We start from the raw sequence: 17625 nt of genomic DNA, 5'->3' as shown, positions 1-17625 counted from the left end.
TGGGGACAGAGAAAGGGGACAGGGAGGAGAAAGGGATGGGATGGGATGGGGACAGGGATAGGATGATGGGATGGGATGGGATGGGATGGGATGGGATGGGATGGGATGGGATGGGATGGGATGGGATGGGATGGGATGGGAGAATGGGAGAATGGGAGAATGGGAGAATGGGAGAATGGGAGAATGGGAGAATGGGATGGGAGGCTAAGACAGGGAGGGGGACATGGATAGGGATGGGGATGGGGACAGGGACTGAAATGGGGACAGGAACAGGGACAGGAATGGGTCCCTCTGGTGCATCTGGGCACTCAACTCTGCGGTATCCCTGGAGAAGGCAGGACAAGGTGGTGGCACTGCCACTCCAGGGGTGGTCCATGATTCCCACCCCCAGCACATCCCTCGGGTTCTGGGTGACACCATGGAGTCCAAGGGACAGCAGAGTGGCTTCCCCTGAACGAGGGATCCCTGTCACCCCTGTGGCACAGTGACCACGAGCTGCCCACACTCTGTGGCCCGTGGGGCACCGGATGGCAGCGATGGCAGCGATGGCCCGGGGGCGGGGGGACAGAGAGCACACCGAGCCGGCTGACAGGATGCTGCCAAACACCTTTTTTGGGGGGTTTCCTGAGGAAGGCAGAGCCGGGGGAGGCTGTGAGGCGCCCTCAGGGCCGGGGGGGCAGGGGAGGGCCCCGTGCCCGCTGCGGCTCCACCTGGTACGGGCTGATCTCCGGCTGGGGGGGCGGCGGCTTTGGGGGGGCCCCGCGCCGAGGGGGACCCCCACGTTCAGGTAGATGGGCGAGTCGGGGTGCACGGCGCCTGGCGGGGGACACTGCTGTCAGCCAGCACCCTCGGGGGACACACGGGGTGCCCGGAGCGGGGCACAAGCAGGGGGGGTTTGGGGTCAGGGGGACGTGGGGCAGGCGGGCACGGGGGCGTTTGGGTGTCGGGGAGGGGATTTGGGGACAGGCTGACCTGGGCTCCTGTGACAGCAGCGCTGGCCGAGCAGGGCCAGCCCCAGGAGAAGGACGGTGCCCCCCAGGCTCCCCAGGCCCGCCAGGAGCGCCCAGAGCAGCGCTGCAAGCACAGCCAGGGTCACCCCCTGCCCGGGGACACCGGGGGTGCCGGGGTGGAGGGCACAGCAGGGACAGGGGGGACACAGTTACCTGGCTGATGTCCTCCGAGAGCCGCTGCGGTGAGGGGAAAGAGTCAGAGATGTCCCAGTCCCGGTCCCTGTCCCTGTCCCTGTCCCTGTCCCCATCCCTGTCCCAGTCCCGGTCCCTGTCCCTGTTCCCATCCCTGTCCCTGTCCCTGTCCCCATCCCTGTCCCTGTCCCTGTCCCAGTCCCTGTCCCTGTCCCTGTCCCTGTCCCTGTCCCTGTTCCCATCCCTGTCCCTGTCCCCGTTCCTGTCCCCCCTCACTGTGGCCACCCAAACCCCCCCCAGAATCTCCCCCAAAGGACCCCACCCACCGTGCTGGGGACCCTCAGTAACCCCCCAAGCCCCTCGGCGGTGCCACCTCCCCTGTCCCCCTGCTGTCCCCGCTGTCCCCGCGGTCCCGGGCGGTACCGGGGCTGACGTGGAGCTCGGTGCCGTTGCCGGTGGCCGTGTCGTGCCGCGGGATCTCCAGGGTCACCCGGCACAGGTAGCGCCCGCTGTCGCTGCTCTGCACCTGCGGGAGGCTGAGGGTGGCCCGGGGGGGGTGCCAGGCCAGCTGTGCCCCCCTCGGGGCACAGAGGAGCGGGGACAGGGGGGTGCCGAGGCGCAGGCGGGTGGCACAGAGTGCCCCGAGCCCCCCGTCCCGCAGCCACTCCATCCGCAGCAGGACCTCGCCCTCGGCCACCTCCACCTGGCACTGCAGGGCCACCGCGTCACCCGCGGCCACCTGCAGCTCGGCCGGCTCCTGGGCCACCCGCAGGGCGCCCGCTGTGGGGACAGCCCGGGGTCACAGGGGGATGGATGGCACCCCCAGACCCGGCTGTTCCCCAGGACACCCGGGGGATGGGGGACAGGAACGCCCCAGGCTCGCTGCCCACGCGTCCTTGTCACCTCTGACCACACACCCCATCCTGTCCCCCACCACTGTCACCTTCCTGTCCCCACTGGTGCTGTGTACCCCCCACCCTGTCCCCCCCCCCCATCTATCCCCACCGGTTCCATCCTGTCCCTCCCTGCCACAGCCGTGTCACCCACTCTGTCCCCATGTCTGTCCCCCACTCTGTGTCCCCAGCCCCTCTCTGGTCTCCCTCCCAGGACAGATGTCCCCCCCTCACCCCTGGTGTCACACAGGGGCCAGCCTGAGCCCTGTGCCCCCCCGTTGTCCCCTGGGTGGCCTGTCCCCAACCCCACAGCACCGCCACAGGGTCCCAGGCACTGTCCCCACTGTCCCCGCTGTCCCCACTGTCCCTCAGCCAGCCTTGTCCCCCACTCACCTCCAAGGAGGGGGATGAGGACCCCGAGCTGCCACATCCCCCCTCCGGGGCCAGCCCAGCCACCCCCTCGGAGGGGCTGTGTCCCCAAGGGGTCCCAGCCCCACGCTGTCCCTGTCTCCAAAGCCTCCTGGCCCTGCGTCACCCGGGCCAGCTCGCTGTGACACTGTGGCTTCCGGCCCTGTCAACGGGGGAGGTGACAGGGACAGACAGTGGCACCAGAGCAGGGGAGAGATGGGGACATGGGGGCGGGCTGGGGATGGGGATTTGGGCAGGGATGGGGACAGGGATGGGGACAATGATGGGGACAGGGATTTGGACAGGGATGGGGATGGGGACAGGGAGAAGGAAAGGGACAGGAATGGGGGCAGGGATGGGGACGGGGATGCGACTGGGGACAGGGATTTGGACAAGGATGGGGACAGGAATAGGGACAGCGATGGCACGCAAATGGGGACCATGATGCTATTGGAGACAGGGATTTGTTCAGGATGGGGACAGGGATATGGGACAGGGATTTGGACAGAGATGGGGACAGGAATGGGGACAATGATGCGATTGGGGACAGAGATGGGACAGTGATGGGGACAGGGATTTGGACTGGGATGGGGATGGGGACAGGGAGAGGGAATGGGACAGGAATGGGGACAGTGATGTGATTGGGGACAAGGATTTGTTCAGGGATGGGGACAGGGATGGGGACAGTGATGGGGACAGGGCTATGGGACACCATCCAGAGCGAGGACGGGTGCCAGCACCTCCTCAGGCTCCACTTTGATCCTGGCCCCGCTCCAGCCTGGGGGGAGCCCCGCGGGGATTTCCTCTGACCCCCCCAGAGCAGGGGAGCCCCTCCTGCCCCCGAGTGGGCTGGGGGGGGGGGCTCAGACTTCCTGATCTGGGACCCCCCCTTACTGTGACAGTGTCCCCAGCGTCCCCCCCGTGGGACAATGTCCCACCCCTCCCCTCGCCCCCAGCGCTCCCCACGCGCGGGGGTCGCGGCCTCCCCTCCCGGACTACAACTCCCATGGTGCCCCGGGGCGCGGGGCGGGGCCGGGAGCGAGGCGGGGCCCCGGGGGCGGGGCGGGGGCGCCGCTCCCCCTTTGTTGGTGTCGGCGGGGCCGAGCGCGGCGGGGCCGGCCCGGAATGGGCGACCAGGTACGGCCCGCACCCCCCGGCACCGGCGGGAGGAACCGGGGCACCGAGCAGCAACCGGGAGAGCCGGGAGTGAGGGGATGGAGCGGGAGGGGCGGGCGGGATGGAGGATGGAGTGAGGGAGGGATGGAGGGAGGGATGGAGGGAGAGGGGATGGACGGGTGGAGGGAGGGAGGGAGGAGGGAGGGATGGAGAGGGAGAGATGAAGGAAGGGCCGGAGGGATGGAGGAAGTGGGGATGGAGGGGTGGAGGGGTGGGAAGGAGGAAGGGATGGAGGAAGAGGAAGGAAGAGACGAAGGAGGGATGGAGGAAGTGGGGATGGAGGGATGGAGGAAGTGGGGATGGAGGGATGGGAGGAAGAGGAAGGAAGAGAGGAAGAGGGGATGGAGAAGCAGGGATGAGGAGCGCAGGTGTGGAGGATGGATGGATGGATGGATGGAGGATGGATGGAGGGCTGAGGGGTTCAGGGTGGCGCCGGAGGGGTGCAGGAGGGCTGTGGGGGGCACAGAGGGGAGCGGGGGGCTCGGGGCTGGCACACTCACACTCACACTCACACTCACACTCACACTGCCAAGTCATGGCCCCGCCATGCCGGGCAGCCCGGCCGGGTCCCCGCGGCGCCTGGCACGGCCCGGCACGGTCTGGCACGGCCCGACACGGCCCGACACGGCCTGGCACGGCCCGACACGGCCTGGCACGGCCCGACACGGCCTGGCACGGCGGGCCAGGCCCCGGGGGCAGCGCGGGCCCCGCGGGCACTGACGGCCGCTGCAGGGCGCCGGGCAGGAGTCTCTGCGCAAGATCATCACCACGCTCGCCGTGAAGAATGAGGAGATCCAGAACTTCATCTACTCCCTCAAGCAGATGCTCCAGAACGTGGAGGTAGCCCCGGCCGCCCCCCGCGCTCCCCGGGGCCCCGCGGGGCCGCCCCCGCTCAGGCCCCGCCGTTGTGCCCAGGCCAACTCGGCGCGGGCGCAGCAGGACCTGGAGGCCGAGTTCCAGTCGCTCTACGCGCTGCTGGACGAGCTCAAGGAGGACATGGTGATGAAGATCAAGCAGGAGCGAGCCAGCCGCACCTACGAGCTGCAGGTGAGACCCAGCACGGAGCCCACGCTGTCCCAAAGCCCCTCTGGCCTGGAGCCCCCCAGCCTGGAGCCCTCCAAGCTCGGAGCCCCCATGGCCTGGAGCCCCCCCTGGCCTGGAGCCCTCCTGGCCTGGAACCCCTCAGCCCCAGAGCCCCCCCTGACCCAGAGCCCCCCCTGGCCCGGAGCCCACCTCAGCCCAGAGCCTGCCCAGCCTGGATCCCCCTCCTGGCCTGGAGCCCCCCAGCCCAGAGCCCCCCAGGCCTGAAACTCCCCTGGCCTGGAATCCCCCTGGCCCCAGAGCCCCCTGGCTCGGGACCCCCCCCATCCCAGAGCCCCCCAGCCTGGAACCCACTCAGCCCAGAGCCCCCCAGCCCAGAGCCCCCCCAGCTCTGCCCTCCCTCCCGGGCAGGCCCAGCTCGTGGCGTGCTCCAAGGCCCTGGAGAGCTCCGAGGAGCTGCTGGAGGCGGCCAACCAGGCCCTGGGCACAGCCAACCACCAAGACTTCTCCCAGGTGGGTGCCCGCGGTGCCAGGGGTGGCCCTGCCCTGCTGTCCCCACGCTGGGGGTGTCCTGACCCCCCCTTGCCACCCGCTCGATGCCACCCTGGGCTGGGCACCCCTTTTCTGTCTGGGCTGGCTGTGCCTGGGTGGGAGAGGGGACACCCGGGGTGACACCGGGGTGACACAGAGGGGCACCATGGCAGGGCCACGGGGCACAAAGGATGCTGTGCCAGGGGTGCTGTGCCAGAGGGGTGCAGGGGTGCTGTGCCAGGGGAACCACTGCGGGATGCAGGGGTGCTCTGGGATTCGGGGATGCTCAGGGATGCTGTGGGATCCTCTGGGGTGCAGGGATACTCTGGGATGCTGTGGGATGCTGTGGGATGCTGTGGGATGCTGTGGGATGCAGGGATGCTTTGGGATGCTGTGGGATGCAGGGATGCTGTCCCGCTGGGTGCCACAGCTGGTACAGGTTCCGCATGTGCCCCCTGTGCCCGGCTCTGCTGCCTCACTGCTGCTTTTTTCTCCTCCTCTTTCCCTCTGCGCTCACAAGGCGGCCAAACAGATCAAGGATAGGTACGGCCCCCCCCCGAGCCCCCCCCCACTAACCCCTCCTCCTCCTCCTCCTCCTCCTCCTCCTCCTCCCAGCCAGGGCCACACAGGGCTGGTCCCGAGGGTGCTGGGGTGGCCCTGTTGGTGCTGGGGTGGCCGTGCCCACCCTCCCCAGGGCCCAGCAGGGCAGGGGGGTGCCCGGCCCCCCTGAGCCCTGTCCCTGTCCTGGCACAGTGTGACGATGGCCCCGGCCTTCCGGCTGTCGCTCAAGGCCAAGGTCAGTGACAACATGAGCCACCTGATGGTGGATTTCGCCCAGGAGCGGCGCCTGCTGCAGGCCCTGGCCTTCCTGCCAGGTACTGCCAGGGCAGGGGGGCACGGGGGGACGGGGCAGGGCACCGGGGAGGCTGGCACGGCGTGGGGCAGTGTGCCTGCCCAGAGGGGCAGGAAGGTGCCAGGGAAGGGGGCAGGATGAGGGGTTTGGGTGCTGTGCCCAGGGGGGCAGTGGGGGTCTCTGGGTGCCGGGGGTGCCGTGCTGAGGTCTGTGACTTGCTGAGCTCGTGGGGTGCCCTGGGGGTGCCCGGGAGTGCTGGGGAACCCCTGAGCGGCAGGGAGGGGGGACACTGGCACGGCTGCTCCTGCGGGCAGTGCCCAGCGCCCCCGAGATCGACCTGGCCGAGTCGCTGGTGGCCGATAACTGTGTGACCCTGGCCTGGAGGATGCCCGACGAGGACAGCAAGATCGACCACTACGTGCTGGAGTACCGCAGGACCAACTTCGAGGGGCCCCCCCGTGCCAAGGAGGACCAGCCCTGGATGGTCATCGAGGGCATCAAGGGCACTGAGTACACCCTCACTGGTGAGGGCACGGGGTGCCGGGCGCCGGGGCTGCCCCAGGCTCTGCAGGGCACACGGGGGTGGCGGTGCCCTCCTGGTGACCCCGCTGTGCCCACAGGGCTGAAGTTTGACATGAAGTACATGAATTTTCGGGTGCGGGCGTGTAACAAGGCGGTGGCGGGCGAGTTCTCGGAGCCGGTCACTCTGGAGACCAGAGGTGGGTCCGGGGGGGTGCCCGTGTGCCCCCTGTGCCAGCCCTGTGGGGTGCCGGGGGCCCGGGCACCGCTGACAGGGGCTGTCCCCAGCGTTCATGTTCCGGCTGGACGCCAGCACGTGCCACCAGAACCTGCGGGTGGAGGAGCTGAGCGTGGAGTGGGACGCCACGGGGGGGAAGCTGCAGGACGTCAAGGCTCGTGAGAAGGATGGCAAGGGCAGGACGGCCTCCCCTGCCAACTCCCCTGCCAGGTAAAGCCACCCCCGGGCCCCCCTGCACGGCCCCTGGGCCTGGCAGTGCCAACCTGCCCCGTCCCTGTGTGCCAGGGTGGTGCAGTCGCCCAAGAGGATGTCCCTGGGCCGCGGGGGCCGCGATCGCTTCACCGCGGAGTCCTACACGGTGCTGGGTGAGAGGGGCACCCAGGGGTGTGGGGGTTTGGGCACCCAAGACAGGGGGCACTGGGGGTACCAGGCCTGGGGGGTTTGGGCACCTGGCCTGGGGGTTTTGGGCACCCGGGGGTGCTGGGTGAGAGGGGCACCCGGGATGGGGTGTTTGGGCAGCCGGTGTGGGGCACTGGGGCACCCAGGGATATGGGGGGTTTGGGCACCCAGGCTGGAGGGTTTGGGCACCCAGGATGGGGGGCACTGGGGCACCTGGCCTGGGGGATTTGGGTACCTGGCCTGGGGGATTTGGGCACCTGGACTGGGGGTGTTTGGGCAGCCAGTGGTGCTGGGTGAGAGGGGCACTCGAGCTGGGGGATTTGGGCACCCAGGATGGGGGGCACTGGGGCACCTGGCCTGGGGGATTTGGGCACCTGGGCTGTGACTGAGGAGGGGGCACCCAGCGGTGTGGGGGCCTGGGCACCCAGGGTAGGGCACTGGGACACCCAGGGGTGTGGGGATTTGGGCACCCAGGGCTGTGACCGAGGAGAGGGCACCCAAGAGTGCGGGTGAGGAGGGGGCACAGAGGGATCAGAGCACAGGAGGCACCCAGGGGAGCAGGGGGACACCCTTGGCAGGGTGGGCACAGGGCGGGGCAGCCACGGGCGGCCCGGGCAGCGCCGTGGCCATGCCCAGGGGACACCCCGGTCCCAAGGGACACCCTGATGGTGCCCAGGGGACACCCTGATCGATGGGGACGAGCACTACTGGGAGGTGCGCTACGACCGCGACAGCAAAGCCTTCGGCGTGGGCGTGGCCTACCGCAGCCTGGGCAAGTTCGACCAGCTGGGCAAGACCCCGGCGTCGTGGTGCCTGCACCTCAACAACTGGCTGCAGGTCAGCTTCAGCGCCAAGCACAACAACAAGGCCAAGGCGCTCGACGTGCCCGTGCCCGACTGCATCGGCGTCTACTGCAACTTCCACGAAGGTGGGGCTGGGCTGGGGCTGGGGTGGCACTTCCCTGGGCATTGGCACCTCCCTGGGCATTGGCACCTCCCTGGGCATAGTCACCTCCCTGGGCATTGGCATCTCCATGGGCATTGGCATCTCCATGGGTGTTGTCACCACTGTGGGCACTGGCACCTCCCTGGGCATTGGCACCTCCATGGGCATTGGCACCTCCCTGGGCATTGGCATCTCCATGGGCATTGGCATCTCCATGGGTGTTGTCACCACTGTGAGCACTGGCACCTCCCTGGGCATTGGCATCTCCCTGGGCATTGGCACCTCCCTGGGCATTAGCATCTCCATGGGTACTGGTGTGGACATTGTCACCACAATGGACATTGTCACCACCATGGGCATTGTCACCTCCATGGGCACCAGCATGTCCATACTCCAGCATGGACACGAATGTCCACCATGGGCATTGCCACCACCATTGTCACCACGTGGCCATTGTCACCTCCATCGTCACCACGTGGCCATTGTCACCACCCGGGCACTGTGCCAGGGCCGTGCCCACCCCGTGCCCACCCGTCCCCCATCCCCACAGGTTTCCTGTCCTTCTACAACGCCCGCACCAAGCAGCTGCTCCACACCTTCAAGGCCAAGTTCACACAGCCCGTGCTGCCGGCCTTCATGGTAAGGGGGGGGCAGGCCCGGGGGTCCCGGGGGGCTGCCAGGCTGCCCGCAGCCCCCTGAGCCCGCGCTGTGCCCCCAGGTGTGGTGTGGCAGCTTCCAGGTGACCTCAGGCCTGCAGGTGCCCAGCGCCGTGCGGTGCCTGCAGAAGCGCAACAGCACCGCCAGCAGCTCCAGCCTGCCCTGAGCGGGCACAGCACTGAATGTACCCCCCTGCCACCCCCAGCGCTGCCCAGGGGCTCTGCCGGCCCCAGCACTGCCCGCCGGGCGCTGCCAGCCCCGGGGCTGCCCCACTCCGTGCCCCCCGTGTCACGGGGCTCGTCGCCCCCCCAGCACCGAGAGCTGCTTCTGGCCTGGAGAATAAATTGGGATGTAGGTGTGAGCTGGCCGTGGATGGGGCACGGGGGGGATTTGGGGTCCCTGGGACACCCCCAGGGTGCCAGGAGCAGGACGGGGCTGGGTGGGCACAGGGTTCTTTATTTACAAACATGAGGGGGGTTCCCAAACCGGTGTCACCGCAGGCCCGGGGACACTGGGGACACTGGGGACACTGGGGACAGCTTTCCCGGAGGGTGAGGGGGGTCCCACTGCCCCTGCTGGTACCAAGGGGGTGTCCCCAGAGTGTCCCCATCACTGAGCCCGGCGCTGCTGCAGCTTCCTGTGCAGCTCCCTGAGCACCTCCTGGGTCCTGCCTGTGCCATGGAAGGGGGGGCCGTGAGCACCTGGCAGAGAATCCAGAATCGCCCTCCCCCGTCCCCAGGAACCCCCCAGGAACCCCCCCCACTCCTCCCCATTGCCCCCCGAGGCGGTGACAGGAGCCGGTGTCCCCATGCTGCCACCCCCGTGCCCCACCATCGTGTCCCCTCATTGTGTTGGGGGGTGACAGCGGGGTCGGGGGCTCTCGGTGTGGGGGTGCCCCCTCCCCTCCCCTCCCCGCAGTCCCGGGCGGCCTCACCGGGGTCGTTCATGTAGAGCTGCTGCTCGGGCACCAGCCCCAGACCTGGGGGGCTCCTGCCCCTCCTCGGGGCCGCCCTGGGCACGGCTGCAGCCGGGGCAGGGTCCCCCTCTATGGGCACGAACTCTGGGGCAGAGCAGGGAGAATCATGGACCCTCCGACACCTCCAGACCCCCCTGAGCCCCCCCTGAGCCCCCCCCAGGCTGAGACACCCCAGCAGCTCTGCCCCCCAACTCTCCAGAGCACCCCAGACACCCCCCAGCCTCCCACGGCTGCTCCCGACACCCCAATAGTGTCCCCAACACCCCAATAACGTCCCCCGACACCACAATAGCATCCCCTGACACCCCAGCAGTGCCCCCCGACACCCCAATAGCGTCCCCCGACCACCCAATAATGTCCCCCGACACCCCAATAGTGTCCCGAACACCCCAATGGCATCCCCCGACACCCCAATAGTGTCCCTCGATACCAAATAATGCCCCCCAGCACCCCAGCAGTGTTCCCCCGACACCCCAATAGCGTCCCTCGGCCCCCCAGCAGTGTCCCCGATCCCCCAGCAGTGTCCCCGGCCCCCCAGCAGTGTCCCCGACCCCCCAGCACTGTCCCCGACCCCCCAGCAGTGTCCCCGGCCCCCCAGCAGTGTCCCCCAGCCCCCCGTGTCCCCCAGGCCGTGCCCACCCAGCTGGGAGCTGTACTCGGGCTCCAGGGGCCGCAGGCTGCCCTCGCTCCTCCGCACGAAGAACTGCACCACGTCTGCCAGCGACGAGCAGCGGTGCTGGGGACACGCAGGGCTCACTCGGGGACCCCCCTTGTGCCCCCCATCCCCTGCCCTCCGCCCCGGGCCCCGCGTGGGGGTCCCACAGCCTTGGCTGCGGCTCTTCGGGGGTCCCGAAGGGCCCAGGGATCCCAAACACGAGGGGCTCCCTGTCCCTTCTTTTGGGGGTCCCGGGTCCTTGAGCCCCAGCCCTCGGGGGACCCCAGCCCCTTGGTGCCACCCTGGGGGTGCCCAGCCCTGGGCTGGCACAGCCCACACGGTGCCAGTCCCTCGGGTGACCCCAAGGGTCCCACCCCGGGGGCTCAGGGGGTGCCCGGGGTTGGGGTCCCTGTCCCCAGGACCAGGGGGGTGTTCGGGGGCTCAGGGGGTGCCCGGGGTTGGGGTCCCTGTCCCCAGGCCAGCCCCGCCCTGTCCCGTGTCACTCACCGGGGTCTCCAGGTCGATGAGGTAGCCCCGGGGCTCTCTCTTCACCCTGTAGTGCTTCAGCACCGCTCTCCTGCGGGTCGGGGGGGCTCAGGGGCTGGGCACCCCCTTTGTGGGGCGCTCACAGCCCGCGGGACGCCCCTCACACAGGGACCCTCCCCTGGGGCCACCCACCGAACCAGGACTCCCCAAGGGTTCCCCGTTCACCCTGGGACCCCGCACCCCATGGGGACCCTCACTCTGAGCCACCCCCGTCCCCCTGGGGACCCCCTCCCCGGTGTCCCCGGTGTCCCCGGCACGGACCCGCTCCGCTCCTGCCGCGTGGTGACCGAGACGCCCTGGCCGTGTCCCCCGGGCCGCAGCAGGAGATTCCCCCCGGGCGCGCTCAGCTCCAGCAGCAGCTCAGCCTCGGCTCGAGTCACCTGGAAAAAACAGCTGGGGACCCTGGGGACCCCCAGTGTCACCACAGCCATACCCTGCATTGGGGACCCCCCGTCACCCTCAGCCCTGTCCTGGGGACCCCCCCACTGTCACCCCCAGCCCTGCCCAGCCACACTGGGCCACCCAAGCTGGGCCGTGCTGGTCCCCAGGAAGGATGGGGACCCCCCCCAGCCCCCGACACCCCCAACTCACGGCTCAGAGGGGCTGGGGGACACGGGGGTGGTCGGTGACACGGAGGTGACTGGGGACACGGGGGTGGTCGGTGACACGGGGGTGGCCGGACACACGGAGGTGCCCCTGCGCTGCCGCTCCTCCCGCAGAGCCTCCAGCAGCTGGGAGATGTGTCCGGGCAGCAGCGCCAGGTCCGGGGGCATCTTCATCTGCGGGGGGACACGGGCAGGTGGCACTGAGGGGTCCCTGTCACCCCCGGAGCCCCGGGCAGCGCCGCACCCACCTTGGCCATGGTCAGGATGAATCCCCGCCACATCTCCTGCATCTCCCAGCTCTTCATCTGCCAGGGGACACAGGGACGTGAGGGTGGCCTGTGCCCTGTCCCTTGTGCCCCACACAGGTCTCCACAGCCCCGTAAACCTGGCCCCAAATCCCAAAACCCGCCATCCCTTGTACCCCCAAGTCCTTCCGCTGTGCTCTCCAGTCTCCCCAGTCCCAAAATCCCGTGTCCCTAAATCCTTCCCTTACCCCCCTGCAGCCCCTGTCCCAAAACCCAGTCCCCTCATCCCCCCAGTCCTGAAATCCTGTCCGCTCTGTACCCCCAGATCCCCCCTCCAGGTACCCCCATTGCCCCCCTGGCTGCCCCTCACCTTCATTGTCACCTCTTGTCGCCTCAGCCTGAGGATGAGCAGCCCGTCCTTGGCCTGCACGGTCACCAGCTCGCCCAGGTCCAGCAGCTCCAGGGGCTGGGGGCACCCAAGGGTGGGACCCCCGGCCCAGGGACACCCCCACCCTCAGCAGGGTCCCCCCAGTGTCCCCTGAAGGTCGCATCCTCGGGGGGCCCTGCGCAGGGGGGTTTATGGGGACGGGTCCCCAATCCTGGGGGGGTTTACCAGTCCCAGCTTGGGGAGGGGGCACAGGGGTCCCACCCTGGGGGGATCCTGCCCCAGGGGCATCTCCAGGGCACGGGCAGGAGGATGGAGGGGTCCCAATCTTGGGGGTCCCAGCCCCAGCAGATCCCAGAGGTCCCGGTTTGGGGGAGCCCCCCCAGTCCCACCCGAGGGTTCTTGTCCTGGGGGTCCCACCCTGAGGGGACCCAACCCGGGGGTGTCCCCAGCCTCGGGGGGTCCCGCGGGGGTCCCGGCCGGAGGAGCCCCGGTACCTCCTGGTCCTGGGCCCCGCTGTAGAAGGCGAGTTGGAGCCCCCGCAGCCCGGCCCAGAGCCTCCGGTAGCCCTGCGGGGAGGGACGGGCTCAGCTCCGCACCGGGAGCCGGGAACCGGGAACAGGGAAATTGTACCGGGAACAGAGAATCGGCACCGGGAACAGGGAAACGGCACCGGGAACAGAGGAACGGCACTGGCAACAGGGAATCGACACCGGGAACCGGCACCGGCAACAGGGAAACGGCACCGGGAACAGGGAAACGGCACCGGCAACAGGGAAAAGGCACCGGCAACAGGGAAACGGCACCGGGAGCCGGCACTGGCATCGGCACCGGGGTCGGCAGGGAGCACAGCCGGTGGTCCCGGGGGGACAGTGCTCAGGAGTGCCGGGTGCGGTCCCGGGGTCCCCGGGTACCCCCGAGGGTCGCTCTTGGCGCTCGGTCCCGGGGGTACCGGGGTCGGTCCCGGCGGTGTCGCCCACCTGATCACCTGGCCCCCGCTTCTCCACGAATCCCTCGTAGTAGTGCCGAGCGCGGGGCCGGGTCCCCCGGGGCAGCGGCACCGGCCGCTCCATCCCCGCCGCCGCGCAGGAGTCGCCGCCCGCAGTTCCCGGTACCGGCCCCGCCCGGCGCGGGGCGAAGGGCGGCGGGCGGGAGTCCCGGCGGGGCCGGGGCATCCCCGGTGCGGGGCCGAGCCCCCGAGTCCCTCCCCTCGCACGCAGCAGGTGCGCCCCGACAGGCTCCCGTTCCCGCTCCCGGTGCCGGTGTCCCGGTGCCCCTCCCGGGGGTCCCGGCCGGGCTGGGGGTCCGTGACCGGCGCGGGGCTGAACCCCCCCCCCCCCCGTGCCCCGCCCGGAGCGGCAGGTGCGGGGCCGAGCCCGGCCGGTTCCTGCCCGTCCCCCCGCCCGGTGCCGATGTCCCCCCGTTCCCGTTCCCGGGGCCGGGGCGGCGGGCAGGGGTCCCGCCGGTGGGGGGGGGGTTGTCCGTGTGTCAGTGCGGGGCTGAGTCCCCGTGTCCCCCCCGCCGGTGCTGCAGGTGCGGGGCTGTCCCGTCCCCCCCGTTCCCCCCCCCCGGTGCCGGTGTCCCCTCGCCCCCCCGGGCGGGGCGGGGCGCCCGGGGCCGCCCCATCACGTGTCGCCGCCGCCGCCGCCGCGCGCACCGGGGGGAGGCGGGAGCGGCGGGAGCGGCGGGAGCGGAGCATGGCAGGTACCGGGGGGCGGGGGCGCACCGGGCACCGGCTCCGGGAACCGGGAACCGGGAACGGGGAACGGGGAACGGGGAATCGCACACGCACCGGGCACGCACCGGGCACCGGACACGTACCGAGCACGCGCACAACGGGCGCGCAGCGGGCAGCCCGTACCGGGCACGCACCGAGAACCGGACACGCGCGCACGGACACGCGCCCCGGCCGGGGACGCGCACCGGTCACTGCCCCCCACCCCCGTACACCCGGGGCACGCGCGTGCACCTGCCCGAGCGCGCTCCCGCGGGACCTCGGTGGGGACATCCCGGCCCCGCGTCCCTCAGCCCGTCCCCGTCCCCGCCAGCCGTGTCCCCGTGCCCGCAGTCCTTCACTGCCACCCTCCTGTGCCCTCACCCCCCTGTCCCCATGTCAGTGTCTCCCCTCCCACCCCCGAGTCCTCCTGTCCCCGTGTCCTGCCCCTCCATGTCCGTGTGTCCCCTCCGTGCTTGTGTCCCTGTGCGTCCCTGTCCCCGTGTCCCCATCCGCAGGCAGAAACCAAGGGGGGACCCAAGGGAGCTCTGGGGGGACACCCGGGGCGCTGTCACACGGTGTCCCCCCCGCAGCGCTCGCGGCCGCCTCCCCCGGCGGGGACGAGGGTCTGGAGGAGGATGAGGATGAGCTGGAGCCGGGGCTGGACGAGGCCGAGGCCGAGCCGGAGGTGGCCAAGGCGGCGGGGGCGGCCCGGGGGGCGGTGCTGACCCGCAGGGGCATCACCCTGAGGGTCCTGCTCCGAGACGGGCTCCTGGAGCCGGGCAGGGGCGTCCTGTCCATCTACTACCTGGTGAGCCTGGGGACAGGGACAGGGGACATGGATGGGGACGGGGAGAGGGATGGGGACAGGGAGAGAGGATGGGGACGAGAAATAGTGATGGGGACAGGGAGAGGGATGGGGACAGGGAGAGGGATGGGGACTGGAAATAAGAAGAGGGACGAGAAACAGAGGTGGGACAGGAGACAGAGATGGGGCAGGAGACAGAGATGAGGCAGGAGACAGAGATGAGGCAGGAGACATGGGACAGGGAAAAGGAAGGGAAACAGGACACAGGATGAGCACAGGGGATGTGGGATGAGGACAAGGGACAGTGATGAAGCTGAGGGAGAAGTAGTGGGGACAAGGGGATGTGACTCCCGCCATTGTCCCCAGGGCAAGAAGTTCGTGGGGGACCTGGGCTCGGACGGGACGATCACCTGGCAGGAGACGGGGCAGGTGTTCAACTCGCCCAGCGCCTGGGCCACGCACTGCAAGCGCCTGGTGAACCCCGCCAAGAAGTCGGGCTGCGGCTGGGCCTCGGTGCGCTACAAGGGCCAGAAGCTGGACCAGTACAAGGCGGCCTGGCTGCGCAAGCACCAGCCCAACGTGCCGCCCCCCGACGAGGTGGGACCGGGCTCGCCTCCCGCCGGCACCCCCAGCGTGCGGGGCGAGCTGGGTGCCAGCCCCGTGTGCCCGCAGAGCTTGGCCAGCGAGGGCGAGGAGGAGGAGCTGCCCGAGGATGAGGAGGAGGAGGCGGCCAGGGAGGGTCGGCTGGCGGTGCCGGAGCCGGCGGCTCCCAAAAAGCCGGAGGAGAGGAGCAAGAAGCAGCAGGGGAAGGGCCTGGCGGAGCCGGCGGGCACGGGTGAGCTGCCGAGGGGGTGCCGGGGGGCCCGGGCGGCCCGGCCGCGGTGACGGGACCGTGTCCTTGGCAGATGGAGGCAGCGCCGGGAAAAGGCTGGAGGTGAAGCCCCGGGTGCCCGTCCGCTACTGCACCCTGGGCACCCGCGACTCGGCCAGGTAGGGGACACCGAGGGGGACCCCGGGGCAGGGCCGGGGACAGCGGGGACAGCGCGGACAGCGGGGCCGTGGCTCTTCCAGGAACCCCCAGACCCTGGTGGAGGTGACCTCCTTTGCCGCCATCAACAAATTCCAGCCCTTCAACGTGGCCATCTCCAGCAACGTCCTCCTGCTCCTGGTGCGTCCCCTCCCCAGGCCGGGACATCGCTGATGGCGCCGGGGACACCTGCAGCCAGCGGGGTGTCCCTTGTGCCGTTATTTTCGTGCTAAAGCGCTGATTTTAACCTTTCCTTTAGGATTTCCACAGCCACCTGACGCGGAGCGAAGTGGTGGGGTACCTGGGGGGGCGCTGGGACACCAACACCCAGCGTAGGTGGGGTCCGGGGGGTGGGGGCGGCCCTGCCGTGGCCCGGGGGTGTCACCAGCCCCGTGTCCCCGCAGTGCTGACCGTGCTTCGAGCCTTCCCCTGCCGGACCCGCCTGGGTGACGCCGAAGCCGCGGGCGCAGTGGAGGAGGAGGTGAGGGGCAGATCCAGCCTGGGGGGCTCTGGGGGCTCTGGAGGCTCCGCACCCACGGCTTGTGCCCCCCCAGATCTGCCAGAGCCTGTTCCTGCGGGGGCTGTCGCTGGTGGGGTGGTACCACAGCCACCCCTTCGGGCCGGCGCTGCCGTCCCTGCACGACATCGATGCGCAGATGGATTATCAGCTCAAACTGCAGGGCAGCGGCAACGGCTTCCAGCCCTGCCTGGGGCTCATCTGCGGTACGTGAGCCCCCCGGGGCTGCCCGGGGCTGGGGCTGCTGCCACCCCCCTGTGCCAGCCCCCTCTGTGCCCACAGGGCCCTTCTACCACGGCAACCCCGGCGTGGAGTCCAAAATCGCGCCCTTCTGGGTGATGCCGCCGCCAGAGGTAAAGTGGGGGAGAATTTGGGGTGGGGTCCCCCCATCTGGCATCCTCAGGGTGGTGTCAGGTGCCAGAGCTGTGGGGTGACCCCTGCCTGGCTCCCCCATCCCACAGCAACGGCCCAACGACTACGGGATCCCCATGGACGTGGAGGTCACCTACATCCAGGACGGATTCCTCACCAACGACGTCGTGCAGGAGATGGTGAGAGAGCAGTGAGGACCCCCAAACCCCCCCGAGCCCACTGGGGGCAGGCTGGGGCCCCACCACCTGTCCCCATCCTGCCCTTAGCCCTGGTGATGGTGGCTGTCCCTTCTCCAGCCCCCACTGGGGCCTCGGTGCTGCAGGTTTGGGGTCCCCCTGCCTGGCTTTGGGGCACCCCCAGGCCTGCAGCCCCTCTGTCCCCCCTCCAGACGCTGCTGGTGGAGTTCTACAAAGGAGCCCCCGACCTGGTGAAGTTCCAGGAGCTGTGGAGTCAGGACCAGACCTACCTGGACAAGCTGAAGGTGGGAAGGGCTGGCGGGGCAGGGGGCTTTGCTGGGGCACCCATTCATTCCCTGTGCTGGAATCAAGCGGGGTTCCCCCCTCTCAGGGCTCCCTGGCCTCCCGCACCCCCAAAGACCAGAGCTTCAGCCACGTCCTGGAGCAGATCTTCAGCCTGCTGAAGCTCAGCGGGTGAGGGCCCGCGGCCCCTCGGTGGGACCAGGCGCCTCCCGCAGCCCGGGCGGGGCTCGCAGCCCCGGGGCTCTCCCGGGCCCGGCCGGGGCAGCTCCCGGAGCGCCCCGGAGCCCGCCCTGCCCCGGGGGCGGCCGTGCCGGCGCGGGCTCTGTGGCTCGGTGGTTTGTGGAAGTGGTAGTTTGATTAAAGAGCAGTTCCTGACAGGTGGCTCTGCCATGGCCTGGAATAGGGGATGTGCGAGGGAATTCCTCCCTGGGAGGGTGGGCACAGCTGTGGCTGCCCCTGGGTCCCTGGCAGTGCCCAAGGCCAGGCTGGATGGG

At 70.0% G+C, this 17625-nt stretch overlaps 3 protein-coding genes across 5 annotated transcripts; 2 read left to right on the top strand and 1 right to left on the bottom strand.

Moving 5' to 3' along the window:
- The first annotated feature begins 3505 nt into the window (after window positions 1-3505).
- On the top strand, window positions 3506-9146 carry FSD1 (fibronectin type III and SPRY domain containing 1). The gene is made up of 13 exons (XM_059489766.1): window positions 3506-3580; window positions 4352-4459; window positions 4535-4666; window positions 5072-5173; window positions 5712-5734; window positions 5945-6066; window positions 6359-6568; window positions 6665-6763; window positions 6852-7011; window positions 7087-7166; window positions 7877-8128; window positions 8696-8784; window positions 8864-9146. The coding sequence occupies exons 1-13, from the start codon at window positions 3569-3571 to the stop codon at window positions 8966-8968; spliced, it is 1494 nt and encodes a 497-aa protein (XP_059345749.1). The 5' UTR covers window positions 3506-3568; the 3' UTR covers window positions 8969-9146.
- Window positions 9147-9411: 265 nt separating this feature from the next.
- Window positions 9412-12420, bottom strand: STAP2 (signal transducing adaptor family member 2). Its single transcript, XM_059490014.1, has 8 exons — window positions 12200-12420; window positions 11833-11889; window positions 11571-11758; window positions 11241-11381; window positions 10941-11010; window positions 10418-10514; window positions 9737-9862; window positions 9412-9473 (listed from the first exon to the last, which is right to left on the bottom strand). The coding sequence occupies exons 1-8, from the start codon at window positions 12203-12205 to the stop codon at window positions 9412-9414; spliced, it is 747 nt and encodes a 248-aa protein (XP_059345997.1). The 5' UTR covers window positions 12206-12420.
- A 1444-nt stretch (window positions 12421-13864) lies between these two features.
- MPND (MPN domain containing) lies at window positions 13865-17474 on the top strand. 3 transcript variants are annotated; one of them, XM_059489812.1, is made up of 12 exons: window positions 13865-13918; window positions 14522-14739; window positions 15103-15333; window positions 15409-15571; window positions 15642-15726; window positions 15808-15904; window positions 16023-16244; window positions 16318-16486; window positions 16563-16633; window positions 16742-16831; window positions 17041-17133; window positions 17220-17474. In XM_059489812.1, the coding sequence occupies exons 1-12, from the start codon at window positions 13912-13914 to the stop codon at window positions 17304-17306; spliced, it is 1533 nt and encodes a 510-aa protein (XP_059345795.1). In that variant the 5' UTR covers window positions 13865-13911; the 3' UTR covers window positions 17307-17474. The 3 variants fall into 3 exon arrangements, with proteins under 3 accessions (XP_059345795.1, XP_059345794.1, XP_059345792.1); XM_059489811.1 differs by having other exon boundaries at window positions 15103-15571; window positions 16023-16095; window positions 16168-16244; XM_059489809.1 differs by having other exon boundaries at window positions 15103-15571.
- Window positions 17475-17625: the final 151 nt, after the last annotated feature.

The sequence above is a fragment of the Ammospiza nelsoni genome, chromosome 27 (genome assembly GCF_027579445.1).
Source record: "Ammospiza nelsoni isolate bAmmNel1 chromosome 27, bAmmNel1.pri, whole genome shotgun sequence".
NCBI lineage: Eukaryota > Metazoa > Chordata > Aves > Passeriformes > Passerellidae > Ammospiza > Ammospiza nelsoni.
This window is presented reverse-complemented; position numbering and strand designations above follow the sequence as displayed.

What these genes read in the sequence shown, in the direction of transcription:
- STAP2 (XM_059490014.1), bottom strand. An exon ending in TCATCGACCTGGAGACCCCG is followed by an intron (nt 10,515 to 10,940) that starts GTGAGTGACACG and finishes GCGTGTCCCCAG; the next exon opens with CACCGCTGCTCGTCGCTGGC. An exon ending in GCTCTACATGAACGACCCCG is followed by an intron (nt 9,474 to 9,736) that starts GTGAGGCCGCCC and finishes TCCATGGCACAG; the next exon opens with GCAGGACCCAGGAGGTGCTC.
- FSD1 (XM_059489766.1), top strand. An exon ending in GGCCCTGGCCTTCCTGCCAG is followed by an intron (nt 6,067 to 6,358) that starts GTACTGCCAGGG and finishes TCCTGCGGGCAG; the next exon opens with TGCCCAGCGCCCCCGAGATC. An exon ending in GGTCACTCTGGAGACCAGAG is followed by an intron (nt 6,764 to 6,851) that starts GTGGGTCCGGGG and finishes GGCTGTCCCCAG; the next exon opens with CGTTCATGTTCCGGCTGGAC.
- MPND (XM_059489809.1), top strand. An exon ending in TCCTGTCCATCTACTACCTG is followed by an intron (nt 14,740 to 15,102) that starts GTGAGCCTGGGG and finishes CATTGTCCCCAG; the next exon opens with GGCAAGAAGTTCGTGGGGGA. An exon ending in CGGGCGCAGTGGAGGAGGAG is followed by an intron (nt 16,245 to 16,317) that starts GTGAGGGGCAGA and finishes GTGCCCCCCCAG; the next exon opens with ATCTGCCAGAGCCTGTTCCT.